Genomic DNA, 14,149 nt, shown 5'->3' with positions numbered 1-14,149 from the left:
GTGCAGACCATGATGCCAACCTGCCTGTATTCAAATCTGGGCTCAGGGGCTCAGTTCATGAGCATGGGCAATCACCTCACTTCTCTGTGCTTGCATCTCTTCATCCCTAAAATAGGGATAATAATAATGATAGCAGGGCTCTTGTGAGGATTAAGTGCCCTTGAAGTACACAGAGTACTTTAGAACAGTGCCAGATACTTAGTAGCAATATATGCACCAGTTGCTACATTTTATTGAGCAAGTACTAGGTGCTAAGAACTTGACCTGGAAACACCTTCCTTAACCCTTACAGCACCCTTAGAAAGAAGGCATATTTAAAGCTTTTTCCAGTGATGAACCTGAGGCTAGAGAGGTTGTCAACTTGACCAGAAGGCACTTAACTATTAAATGGCCAGTATGGAATTCAGACTCTGATCTTTCAGATGCAAAACGGTGTGCCAAACCACGGCACTCCCCCCGGAATGAATGCAGACAAGGGCAGAGCATTGCAGCTATGCATGTGGCCCGAGAGTCATGCTCTCTGTTGTTAACCTTAATATCGTCTCTTTCTGGATAAGACCTCGCTTAGGCAGCCTTGATTTGTGAAGGTGTCTTCATTGATTCTTTGTCCCGTAACATTGTTTGCCCTTTTGTGCCTTTTTAGTATTCAGTGTGACTCCTTGTCCCTCACAAGAAACCTTTTCTGTTCTATGCAGAATAAAGCTGCATCCGGGGTAGAAAATTATTTGGAATGCTGTTGCCCTCAGTGATTGTCTCCCTTTCAACTCAGTTTCTTCTGAGTGGTTTGGTGGTAATAGGGCTTTTCTCCTCCCATCACTGGAAATATGCACTGTCCCAGAGAACACATGGGGTGCAGAGCTCACCCTCTTCCGTGTCTTAGCAAAACCTAGGAGGCTCTTCCCAGAGTTTAGTGCGGCAGCCTCGGCCTGGTTCACCTGGAAACCTGAGGGCTGGTTTGAGATGTACCCGTGGTCTTTACCTACCCTAGCTCCTACACTGTTATCCATTCTGTACATGTCATTGCTGGTTTGAAGCTTTGGCCACCAGCATCACCATGTCCACATGGACCGCTGCTCTGGCCACCTGACATGTCTTCTGCAAGCCCCCACCACCCCGCCCCCTGCCAGAGCTTCCTGGAACTGGAATCTTAGTCCATCCCTCACGTTCCTAAAGTACAACAGGGCTTCCCGCTCCTGGTGGGACAAAGTCATGATCCTTGCACGCAGTGTGCATGCCCGAGGCTTTGGCCTCATGTCCCTCCTCAGTGTGCCTTCTGCCAGCTCCGCAGACTGGCTGTGTTGTCTGGCTGTGCAGGGGACATGTCCCCAGCCTCTTGGATCCCGACCACCCTACCCTCCCTTCAGGTCTCAGCTCAGTTGCAGCTTCTGCAAGAAAGCCCTGGCTGGCCTTCCTGGCTAGGCTAGAACACCACGGTCACCGCGTACCCTCTCCTCCACAGCATTAGTCTCCATGCGGCTCCCTTTCATGTCCTCACACAGGTCTTTGTGCTCCCTGAGATTTGCAGCCATAGCCGGTTAGGCCGACCATTATGTTCGCAGGGCCTGGCATGTCCTAGGCACTCACTAGATAGCTACTGTCAGACCGAGGGAATGAGGGAAGTACCTACATTTCTCCAAGGCAAGATAGGTAATATTTTGAGATGCCCGTCAGGGGGCCCCTCTTGGGATTCGTGATGCTCTCAGAGGGAAGTCTCCACATTTCTGACCAAAGAGTTCGTGGGCTTCCCTAAACTCTCAGATTTCCAGTGCTTTTTATAGCCAGGGTCCCAGTAACATGGAGGCCCATTGCCTGATCTTCATCCCGTGCCCAGGGACCAGGTCCTGGTGTTCCCCTTGTGAACCATCCACTCAGACACAAGGGTAGCTCCACCCCCTCGTCTGGAAGCTCCTGAGCTAATGAGGTAGGGATCAAGAAGCCTTACACTCTGGGTTTGACCCACAATCCTCCATGGTCTAAGTCATTAAAGGTCCTCTGATCATAAACAGTTTTCTTACTGGAAGAGTTGGAAATTAACCTCATCACCCAGAAGTCAGAGGCTCTTCAACTCAGAGTGACTTTTTCTTGATTCACTTTATACAAGAAAACTACACTTTCAGTCAACTTGTAAGGAAAAGTTGGTTCATTTATGCTCCTCTTTGAGTTAGACAGAGGTACAAATAAAAAGTAGCTCACATTTATTGGATAGTTCGTGTTTGCCAGGCACTGGGAAAGCATGTTCTGTGGACCATCTTATTCAGTGCTGACAGCTTCTCTGTGAGCTGTGAACGCTATGATCATCCCATGTTATAGACAAGAAACGGAGGCTCAGAGAAGCCAAGTCCTATGTGTAAGGCCACACAGCCAAATGCCATAGAGCTGGAATTTGAACTCAGAGCTGCTTAAGCACACACCATTAGCCGCTGTACTGCATTGCCTTGTCCTTTCTAGTATTTTGTTTCACTTGCAAGTGATGAGCTCTTTGGCCTAAAACAATGTCTCCCATTGCCCTTCACCTACTAGCCTATAGCCAGGTCATTCCCTAAGCCTATTTAAATGGTTTTATGTTTAAGGTATAACTAAAAAGCACGCTGCACAAAGTTGCATTAAAATTAACAGTCCTATAAAATCATAGTTAATTATGTTTTTTAAAATAAATATATGTCTCCCATTTTTATTTTTAATATTTCCTTTTAATATTTAATGACAGCAACTGTAGCCTGGAGGCACGTTTAGAAAAGCAACGCCAGTATGGCAGTCCTAGTCTTGTGTGCCCTCAGATCTTTTCCTTCCCCTGATGGGCAGTTTTGCCCGGGACCAGATCCCTACAATCTACCTCTCCCTAGCTTCTCAGATGGTTCCACCAATCAGAAGTCCTGGCGGGAGATGGGGGTGGGGCTTAAGGAAGAGCACTCCCTTTCCGTCTGTCTCCTGCAGGAGCTGCGTCTCCCTCCTCCATGGCTCCGGCTCCCTCAGGTGTCCCCAGCCCTTAGGCTCCATTTACCGCTTCCTTTTGTCCCCCCAGCATCAGAGCGGTGGTGGCTCCTGTTCTTTGTGGCTCTGGGCTTCATAACTGCTCCCTGTGGACCTTCCACCACCTGTGAACCAGTTCCCTCCGTTAAATTTCCTCTGTTGTAAATAAATTGGGCTTTCTGTTCTCCAGGTCGGACCTCACTGATAACGGGGGTCTTCTCACATGTGATCGCAATACTCATGTACAGTTTACTTTAGAGGCATGGATGGCGGATGCTGCCATTGGGTTAAGATCCTCTGATTGAAAACATCCAGAGCCTTTGTGTTCGCAGTCACGGTGGTTGTAGAGCAAGACCCTGGCTGGGTGTCTGACATCCTGATTCTCGTTCTAGCTGAGTCCCTCAGGAAACTTAGAGTCACTCAGGTAGGAGCCTCAGTTTCATGGGAAATGAAGGTCTCCCCGTTAGCCGGCTTAGCTCCTTCCAAACCGAGACATTTCTAGGATACAGTCTTAGCTTCTGTGGGGACGAGTGAGTTGTCTCCTTCAGTGCAATGGCCCCTTGACTGTGGCCTCCTGCTGTCCTTCTGATGCGTGCTATTGGCCCTGACGGCTTGGGTGACAGAAAGTGGGTGAGCCAGGGCAAATGTCTCACCCCTCTGGGAAGAACCTCAAATAGGCCTTTCTGATTCTGAATCGGGCCGTTGGTCTTCATTTGGGCGCAACACGCTGGCAGGACACACAGAGCAAGAGTAAAATTCAGGGCTCAGCTGTCCTGACTGTGGGTTTAACGGTGTTTCAAAGACGATGTTTCACATGGTCACCTTAAATATAAATCCAACCAGCAGAATATACAGATGGCGCTCGACTGATGTCATAGATTTTCTCTTTCTCCATTTTAAGCACAATCTTCTTATATTCTCTTAACACCATTAAAAAAAATACCTTATCCTGCATTCATATGTTTTTGTGTGTGTGTAAATACATGTATGTGTGTGTGTGTGTGTATGTGTGTGTGTGCATTAAATCTAGCCTACTTGGGTAGATTTAATGCACTTGGGGCCAGATGCTCAGGGTAATGTAAATAACTTTAATTTACTAAACTTCACCCCCTCCCCCACCCCAGCCCTTTCTTTTCAGAAGATACATTTAGACAATCACCATTCACATCCAATTCAAAAGACCTGCTACCCAGTGAATCTGTGCTTCACGGAAGAATATCAACGCCAGGTATGGAAACATTATTGACTTTGCTTCTGCTGTTGGTTGCTTAAAATGACTTTTTTGAAATGTGTACATGTGCAGCTACTTTCAGCCTAGATGTGGACGTTACTCATATGAAGCTAGGCTTTTAAAAAAGAGGAGAAACTCAATTTAAACAGCTGCAAAAGTTTATTAAAATAAAATGTAGGCCGTAATAAAGTGCTTCTTTTTCCTTTTAGGAACTTATTGTTCTTTAACTGCTGATGTTTCTTTCATGTCGCAAATTTCCTTTTCTTTGAAATAGCGAAGTATAACCTGAAAAGAATTTGCTTTACACGCTTTTAGTATTTCAGGCAGGCAGCCAGGAAGATGCAGGAGGGCAGTGGCAAGAACTAATCGCCAGCAGGGAAGGTCGTGACCCTGGTGGGGTGTGGGTGGCCACAAAGACCACTTTGGTTTCCACGGAAGCAGCACAGCTCATTAAGATAATCTTGCCCCCCGGATTCCACCTCTCTTCTTAATCAGACTATCTGCATATATCCATTTAGTGCGCCTTTTTGCAATCTCAGCATCAATACATAATTAATTTATTATCCGCTCTTCCTTTTGCATTTCTCCTTTCCAGGGTAGAGGGCAAGATGTGTTTGCTGTCCCCTTATCAGCAGCATGGCCAACCCTCAGGGCTGTGCGTGTGTTCTCAGAGTTATTATGAGATGAGAGAGAACCACCGCACTGTATCCCATACTCCTCACCAGTGTTCCCCCACCGCCACGCCCACACCAACCCCAGTGCAGCAGCCGGGAAGCTTCCTGCTGTTGTAACTGTAGTTCCAGCCATGAGAGAATGTCAGAAGCTCTCCGTGGCCTCTCCACCCACTCACTTGTCCAGGAGAGTGTGGGAGACCAAGGCTACAAGTTCAGGAGAAGCTCACAGCAGGGCTGTTGGCCAGGAACCCCTGCGAGAATAAAGTCCAAGTGTCCTCCACACACCCAAGGAGCCTGGTGTCACCGATGGCTAGAGATCTGAGTATTTTGCAATTCGGAAAGAGCCAAGTAGCCTCTTATGAAATATTGGCTTGGGGGTATCACAGGTCACTGGAAATGGTTGGTGACAAACAGTGGGGGGAAAGGCAACTCTTTGTCACATTTTAGTCTTGTGACGACAGATCCGTTTCTTCTCATCCCCAAAGAGTCCGGATACCTACACGCTTTTTAGCTTTGCAGGACTTTTCTATTCAAACACCATAAAGAACATGCTTACACAAAAGCACATTACATAATATCTGGTTCTAGAGGTGGAAAGAAATTTTGCTTAGTTGATGTCTTCATTCTCAAACAGGGGCTCTTTGAACTACTGTTTACTTCCCACAGTGTCATTTTGAATAGCCATCTTCCTGGTCCCCAAATTATCACCCTTCTGTTAAGGTGATGGATTGTGACTTTCTAATGTCAAAATATCTGCCTAGGAACTGCCGTCAGAGTGCTGTGACCCATACAGCCAGCATCCCGTGATGTATAAGCAAGCCCTCATTGCTGCCTTAATGTTTGGCTTGGCTATATTTTAAGAAGGGTTTATTGGTCAAGTTACAAGCCGACCTCAAAGAGCGGTATCAGTGTGTGCTTAACTGCGTCTAAAGGGGGTTTCTGGGGTTTGCTTGACAGATGCATTACAGATTAGATAAGCTCACACTTAAAAAGCTAACTTTTGTTTTGGGTGGGAAGTTAGCGTAACTGGGATTTTCGAAATGTAAATCTACTTTTCTGAGAGATAATCACTCTATACTTCAAAAAGCCTTCAGGCAGAGGACAAGCAAAATGACTATATTCATATTTTGCTAAAACTGACAACTGAAAAGGGACTTTTTAAAAAACAAAAAAGGTGAAAATGCTTTAGAAATGGAATCAAAATTAGAACGATTAAAAAGGACAAGGACAACCATATAATCACAAAGCTCTCATAGTCTGAACACGTGTTTTGTAAGGAAAAGCCTCAATAATTTGGGTTAGTTGTGGAGAAGAACAATCTGAATTAACAAAAGAACATGAGAATTTTCAAGCAAACATCTCTTTCAAGTCTGGATAGCACTAAGTAGCCAATGCATTCCTACTGCAACTCTCCAGTCCCTTACCCATAACTCTGAAATCCAAAAAGCTCTTCCAACCACAATTTTTTAAATAAGTGACTTGGTGGCAAAACCTAATGGGAGACTATTTATAGCGCATATGTACCGCCAACGGCGGAATGCATCCATTTTGTTATAGAAATATCAACGTGCTTGATTATGAAGGCCCACGGGAGTGTTATGTAAAATATGTCTTGGGCACCGTATTAGAGTTCTGAAATAAGGAAAAGAATGAATCACCAAATACATCAGAGCCCAGGGGTCTCAGATAGAGACTGTGGACCTACAGTTATTCCAGGACTCTGCTAAGTGCCATGCTGGAAATAAAGAAATTAAAGCTATAATTGAAGATCTTAAGGTTTGAAGGTATGAGAGTCATGGATTCTTATAGAAAATTCCGGAAGACTTAGTGGGCAGCAGATTGCTAAATTAGTGGAGATGTGGCCAGTAAGAAGAGTCCAGTGGGGATGTTCTCACACTAAGGCAGTGTTATTCACAACGGCGTGCGTTAAAGAGAAAAGGAAGAGGTGGGTAGGAGTTCGGTGGTTTGAGAGACTGGTTAGCTTTGCAAGAAGCACGTTCAGTTTGGGAGGAATAGTGCCTGTGCAGCAACAGGGAAGCCAGGAAGGAGACAGGTAGTGACTAGGCAGAAAATAATGTATTGTTAGTGTGTAAATAAATGCCTGAGTGTCCTTAGGAATCTTCTCTCCAGTAGTTTAAACATTATCGTTAAAATATTATTTCTGTTCTTTATTTACTTAGTAAACTTCTTCTTTGAAGAGCTAACGCAAAGACAAATATAAGCCCAAGGAATTGTCTCAAACTCCCAATGAGGAGAGACCATAATTAATGAAGTTTAACATGCCTGGTTCCAATCTAAGAAGTCCTTTGCAAATGCTGAAGACCGTAGCATTAATTAGCACTCTATATTGGTATGTGTTTATAGACCCTCTGTCAATGGGAATGAGACTCTCTTCTAAACACCTGTGGAGTCAGACCATGGGGCGGAGGAGGTGCTCCACATGAGGGCACTGTGGAGGGTCCCATGGCTCCAGACCAGAGGGATCCCTCCAGCACTTTGTGATGGTGTCTCAGGCCTGTGGAGAATGAAGCAAGCGGTATGGGGGATAGCAAAGTGGGGAGAGGTGGGTAGGACTGTGGACTGTGAAGAAATCGAGAATAGCACAGTTAACTAGGCATTTGCCTTCGGCAGATGGTATCTGAGACACACAGCTGCCACCGTCCCAGAGAAACAGAATAAACACAGAGCTTCACGGTGTCCTGGCCTTCCTTGCTGCCACTATTTCTAGACTGACTTTCCTGAGAACCAGAGAATGTTCACGTGCCAAGATCTAACATTTTTACTTGCTGTGAATGTCTTGGACAGAGGTGATACCAGGGATCCTTAATAAAATGATGAGTTCAAAGCTGCTGTCCCCTTCTGCTGGAGGGATGGGGGGACCAGATATCCTGGAAGCCATGAATAGATGACGGGGCATACCCTGGGGGGCGGTGTTGCTGATGGTGATTTTACTAAAGAAATGAAAGCGCTTTCCCTTTCCTTTTACAGAAGAAATGAAATGATGGCAGTTACAGGCTGTGTATAATCTAAGGTTCTTTGTCTAATCAGTAGTGGTCTCACTTTGTAGAAGATGTGCATTCAGACAGGAAAGAGTGGGGGCAGCTGTTTCTCAGGGTGCCGCGGGCTGCTCTGGATGAGGAGTGGACGTAGGACCGTGCGACCTGCGGCCATTCGCCCTTAGCCAGGCGTCCTTCTGGAAGCCAAAGCTCTGGAGAGGAGAACTTCCGTCTCAGTACCCCGTTCAGACAATGCAGAGCTTCCATTCTGTTTTACGATGATTTTGAAGGCACAGTATGTTTGCTCTGTATTAAGCCAAAACACAAAAACACAAGCGGAGCGGGTGTGAAGGGAAATGTGGGTCTCTGTGGAATTCTCTCTCAGAGTTTGGAGCCACGCATGCTTCTGTTGGATATTTCCGAGGCAGCTTAGAGCTTCACGATGCAAAACGTACCAACAATCACATGTGCCCATCCCCACCCTCATTCTTTGCCAGCACCCCTGAAAAAGAAAATGGCGCCTTTTGTGGTGGTGGTGGTTTAGAACAGGGAAACAAGATGTAAAGAACGTGGGGAAGGTCGAGTCCCTTCTAGAACTTGCTCTGTCCATCAGGATCTGCTGTTAAGTTAGAAAGTCAGGTTTGGAGTGGCCGGCCTCGTCACCAGGCCAATTCTCGATTTATTTTCCTCCCTCTGTCCTGCCCATCAATCTGATACAAGGGGTCGCATCTCATATACTTGGCTGAGATCTAGATAAAGCATGTCTGGTGCTAAGTGACCCCCGCAGCCCCGCCCCCGCCCCTGGAGCCGACCGTCAGCCAACCCTGCTACTAGGCGGATAGGGATGACCTCTTTCATACTGCTCGCTAGGAAGGTATGCCGGTCACCTTTATTTATGTTTAACCCTTACCAGCTCAGAGAGACAGACGGACAGACAAAGCTGTCCTGGAATATAGCAAAGTGTTTTCTTTAATCCTTTTTCAAATACAGCACATTCTTTTTAAATTCAGAATAAGTCACAAATAAGCAATAGAACATTGAGTGTTGTTGGTGTCCACAGTGTTGTAGCTTAAGCTCCTTTTTGATTCCACAAATTCCTTGTGTATGGGGAAGGAAGCTAATATGGTCCACTCACATGCAGTTTTTTTTCCCCCCCCGATAAATACAGCACAGTACTTGAAATGTATTTCCTCTTCCTTATGATTTTCTTAGTAACATTTTCTTTTCTCTAGCTGACTATTGTTAAGAATACAGTATACAGGGGCACCTGGGTGGCTCAGTCACTTAACCGTCTGCTCTCTGCGTAGATCATGATCCTCGGGTCCTGGGATCCAGTCCCGCACTGGGCTCCCTGCTCAGAGGGGATCCTGCTTTTCCCTCTCCTACTGCCTGCTCTCCTTGCTTGTGCTCTCAATCTCTATCTGTCAAATAAAAAAATAAAATCTTAAAAAAGAATAAAATACATATGACATACAAACTATGTGCTGATTGACTCTTGACATTATTGGTGAGGCTACAAGTCCACAGTGCGATATTAGTAGTTCAGTTTTGGGGGAGTCAGAAGTTATATGCAGATTTTCAACTGCATAGGGTCGACACCCCTAACCACCCCCATGTTGTTTGAAGGGTCAGATGTAGTTACTAGGGCACAGGACCTATGTCATCCCATTTAATTCTGAAAACAACTCGTTGAGACATGGGAACTATGCTTCCTTTACAAATGAGGTTCAGAGAGATTTAATAATTTTTCCCTTGTTTTATTGAGATATGATTGACATGTAAGATTCCATTAAAGGTATAAACATAACAATAACATACAATTTGGTATATGTATATTGTAAAATGATTACCACACTAAGTTTATGTTATAACCACCACCATACATAGTTACAAGTTTTTTTTCATGATGAGAACTTCTTAAGATCTACTCTCACAGCAACTTAAAAATTAGCACATCATTAACTATAGTCACCTTGCCATACGTTACATCCCCGTGACTTATTTGTCTTGTCGCCGCAAGTTTGTACCTTTTGCAGAGAGAATTAATAACTTGTACAAAGTCATGCCATTGGTGAGAGACAGGCAGCACTGGAATTCAAACCCAGAACTGCACAATACATTTCTCTTTCTGCCCCGTCATCGCCGCCCACTGAGTCAGGTGTGATGTCACTGGCAGTGAGCCAAGGGAACGTGTCTCTGCAGTGTTTGCTCCCACATACCCACACTTGGCATTTGAAGTCTCCCTGACAGATTGCCCTCTTTTAGCCAGGAATAAAAAGTAGTCCTCTTCGTAAGATATTTCAAAGAAGTTACGAGATAAGAATATGCTGTTTATTCATGTAATTCTAATTTTGTCCCCTTCTCTTCCATTCCTTTCTTTTCTTTCTTCCTTTAATACTTAGATATCAGATACTCATCATCTCTTAAAATGTTTCTTTCAGTTAAGACAATTAAAGAAAGAGTTCGTGTTTATTTTCAGTAATTTTTTTTTAAAGATTTTATTTATTTATTTGACAGACAGAGATCTCAAGTAGGCAGAGAGAGGAGGAAGCAGGCTCCCTGCTGAGCAGAGAGCTGGATGCAGGGCTCCATCCCAGGACCCCGGGACCATGACCTGAGCCGAAGGCAGAGGTTTTAACCCACTGAGGCACCCAGGCACCCCTCTGTAATTTTTAATAGATTGTCTGAGCCATAGGCATCGTTTCAGAAAACTCTAAAAACCTCTGATGAGATAAAACGTGGAATGCTGAAGGTAGTGGGAATCTGGTCAGCAGTGCAGAAGAAAAAGTTCTAGACTGGGAATCAGGAGAATCCAGGTGTAAATCTAGCCCAGTTTGCAGTAGGAAGAAAATAGAAGTCTTCTAAGACTTCTTCCATATCCCCTCTTTTTCAGAAACTCTGCCATTTGGAACTTCAGCCCAGGGGCCCTTAATTTTTTTGTAGGGCCCAAACTAGAATGCTGGAACCAGGGGAAAACAGAGTCTGTACTCCTGAAATTCCACCACCCCCGCTAAGAGTTGGGGAAGGACATTCACCATAAGTAATTCAGCACCGAGGTGGTAGTGAGTGGGGAGGGGCTTAAGAAGGGTTCTAGGAAGCAGACAGAGAGATCTGCTTCTCTGTCTGGCTGCCGACGGCACGCATATGTAATTTTGTGAAAGTTCACCAAGCCGCGTACCATGACAGTGTTTCTGCGTTCCTTAGGGCTAATTGGCTTATTCACAAATGGAGGGATCTAGACGCCAAGCAGTCACCTCCAAGCCGTGAATCTCCGTGCACGTCCACTTCAGAGACTACGACAGTGATAAGAGGACAGCAGTCTTTCAGTTACCCACCTTTTAGTCTGCAGGAACATTTCCATTTGTAGCACGAACTTACTGCCCTGCACCCAGTGACACGGAGGCCGATAGACCTGATTCCTGTTGTGTTTCAGATTGGAAAGCTATTCTGTACCGCTGATAGCGTTTCTTTGATGTCCTTGCCCTAGATGAGCTGTAGTCTGTCCAGCTGTTTGCCAGAGGGGGCACGTTTTCCTTGTGCTGGATCTTCCTGATCCAGATGATGTTATTTGAGGCTCAAAAAGATGTGCTCATAACTGGCCCCATCCGTCCCTCACCAGCCCACTTCGGTCTTAGAGCACGGGTGAGTTCCAGAAGAGAGCCGTTGACTTTGTTCAAAACTCCTTGTAGAGAAAGTGCTTGTATCAGGCCCGGTCAGCTTGGTGTCCAAGTTATCCCTGCTCAAAACTGTCAGTACTGGAGTTCTCTGCAGACCCAGAGCCGGGGGGTTCACACGCTGAAGTGCAGACACACCTTTTTTAAGGTTGGTAAGTCTTGCCAAGGGGGAACTTGTGTGCAGTTGGGATGCCTCCCTTGAGCTCTCTATAAAGAGCCACGAAGGTGGCTTGGGGGGAGACACAGAAACCCAACTGTGGTTGTTTGGCTAAGCCTCTTTATCTCTGCCCAGATGGCACAGGGGTTGAATCGCTTGGTACTTAAGATAATCATTAACACTTTCATGTTTGTTCTTTGTGGGGATTGTAACATCCAAAAGCCTGGGGAGCTGGGTCCTCTTTGGCCCCCAGCCCAGTGTCCTGTGAGCACAGCGAATATGTACGTGCTCACATAAAATTCTCTGCATACCATTTACAAGGCCTCAGCGAGGCTATGGTCATGATTTCACTTTCGCAAAGACTATTGAGGTGCCTTGAGAATGAATAAAAGGCCAAATTCTCAAGTACGGGTAAGGGATGATGAAGAGTATGTGTTTGAAAATTGGAATGTGGTAACCTCTGGCTTCAGTTTGGGACTGGCTAATTCAATCTACAAGGCCTTTTCTGTATATACAATATGTTCTTCCATTCCTTTGCTATCAAAAATACATATTCTCATTTCATGCAATTTCTTCTTTGTGTTTATTCCCTTTCAGGGCAGCGACTGCCCTCCGGTAACCAGGGTAGAAAAAAAAAAGAAAAGTCATTGCAAACTAGACCATCTATTTTCATTTAAACAAACTCATTCTGGATTCCCATCTGTAGGCCAAATGAGTGTTTTTCCCGTGGTAAGGAAGAGCCTCATATCATGCCACAGCCCTTTCTTGGTGTTGTTCTAGGAAGAACAGTCAGGGGCTTCATTTTTTTGGCGGCTCTCCCTCATGCAGCATCTTTCCTTTTCGGTGTACTTATCGTTTCTGTCCTCAGTGTATCATCCAGAAAAGAAAAGTGAACTAGAAGCACAAAAGTATGGGCAGTCTTGGAATTCGCTTCATGATATTTGGTTCCCTGTACCATCTGCTGGCGTTCTATGGAGATAACCCATGCAGAAGTCCCCCAAGCTCTTCCAATTCGGCAGGTCCCAAACTAAGCATAGTATTTCCCCCACCATCCCCTGTCCCTTCCAAGACTAATTAATTAGTTAATCGATAGATCATTTGATTAAAGCCCCCCTCCCTCTCCTCTTCTCCTGTTTTCTGTCTTAGTGGATAGCATCATCATCGTCCCCCACCTGACACAGACCTTAAGGTTGGACATGATTTGTTTGGGTTTCCTTAGACGCAGATCCTGGGACAAATATTTGAGTGCATATAGTTTTTTAGGAAGTGACACAGGAGAAACACTGGGAGACCAATGGGAAAGCGAGCAAGGGAAAGAAGGCAGCCAGTAAAGGCAATGTCATCAGACAGGTCACGTGCTGCAAGCAGCTGGGGGTGAATTTCACGGGGGAGTTCTGGGAAGCAGTGGAGGTGCACACCTCAGATTTTCTTACCTGAGAGGTCAGAGAGCTGGGACGTTTATGCGGTCAGCCATTGATCCGTTAAAACTGCTCCCAAGAGTCAATTCCCCAAAACTCTGGTCTCCTGCATGGGTGGGCAAAGCGGGCTTCAGTGGCCAGAGAAAGCCCTTGGGACCAATACACAGGTGCTGGCAGTGGGAAGGCAGGAAATAAAGGAGTAAAGGCCCGGGGACCACCGAAGACCAGTGAGGGTGACGCATTCCCTGCCTGTCTTTCATGATTCCTTCTTCCTCCCCTCCACTTCTGCTCAGTTACCTTTCCTCCTGTGCTGATTCTCCACCCCCTCCCCAGCTCTCTCCTAAATGCATTCTTTTCTTTCAGTCCCAACTGCCAGTTACTTCATTCAAGCCTCCATCCTTGGTCCCCTGGATTAAACAACAGCCCCTAGCAGGTCTGTCCAGGTCCAAGGTCACCCCCACCAGGCCCTTCTCTCCATCCTGCAGTCATAGCCTTCCTAGAAAGCCGATCTCATCATATCACCGTTGGCCCTGCTGGCTTCCCATTGCCTTCTGGATAAAGTCTAAACTTTGCACTTGTGCTCTCTTATCCACCTGATTGGTTTGGGGAGTTGTTGTTGTTTGGTTTTTGTTTTGTTTTGTTTTGATCAGTCTGTGTTTTCTTTGGAAATTGTTCCCTGCTCCTCCAAAACTGGGTTAGCCACCACTTTCTTTGAGGTCCTTAGATACTCAGAATTCTCTGTTTATTCATCACATTCTTGATTAACTGGAAGCCCTTTGGTGGGCATAAACAGTCTTATTGATCATTCTATCTCCCAGAAGCTAGCGCCTAATAGAGTTGATCATCAAATCTTGGGACAAAAACATATTGTTGAAAACCATGTTGTTTGTAAGTACTAGTGTTAAACGTTCTAAGGAGGGATCTGATAAGACTTTGATTATAACACAGATCTGTTTTTGACTACAGATAAAAATGGATCCCTTTTAAATATAAATCTTTAAATATAAGATGTGCAGTAAAACCCTTTCC

General features: G+C 45.4%; 1 protein-coding gene across 11 annotated transcripts in view; it reads left to right on the top strand.

Annotated features, from left to right (window-relative positions):
* Positions 1 to 14,149, top strand: part of ZNF827 (zinc finger protein 827) — a 166,972-nt gene that overhangs the window by 106,003 nt on the left and 46,820 nt on the right. For all 11 annotated transcript variants that reach the window (XR_004283148.1, XR_004283147.1, XM_032332416.1 and 8 more), the window contains exon 8: positions 4,095 to 4,198. Coding sequence is in view for 9 of the 11 variants with exons in the window: in XM_032332416.1 (XP_032188307.1) it covers positions 4,095 to 4,198 (104 nt within the window). In the remaining 2 variants the exon portion in view is untranslated. The remainder of the gene's footprint in view (positions 1 to 4,094; positions 4,199 to 14,149) is intronic.

This window comes from Mustela erminea, chromosome 2 (assembly GCF_009829155.1).
Source record: "Mustela erminea isolate mMusErm1 chromosome 2, mMusErm1.Pri, whole genome shotgun sequence".
Classification (NCBI taxonomy): domain Eukaryota; kingdom Metazoa; phylum Chordata; class Mammalia; order Carnivora; family Mustelidae; genus Mustela; species Mustela erminea.
Note: the sequence above shows the minus strand (reverse complement) of the source record. Positions and strands in the feature narration are given on the sequence as shown.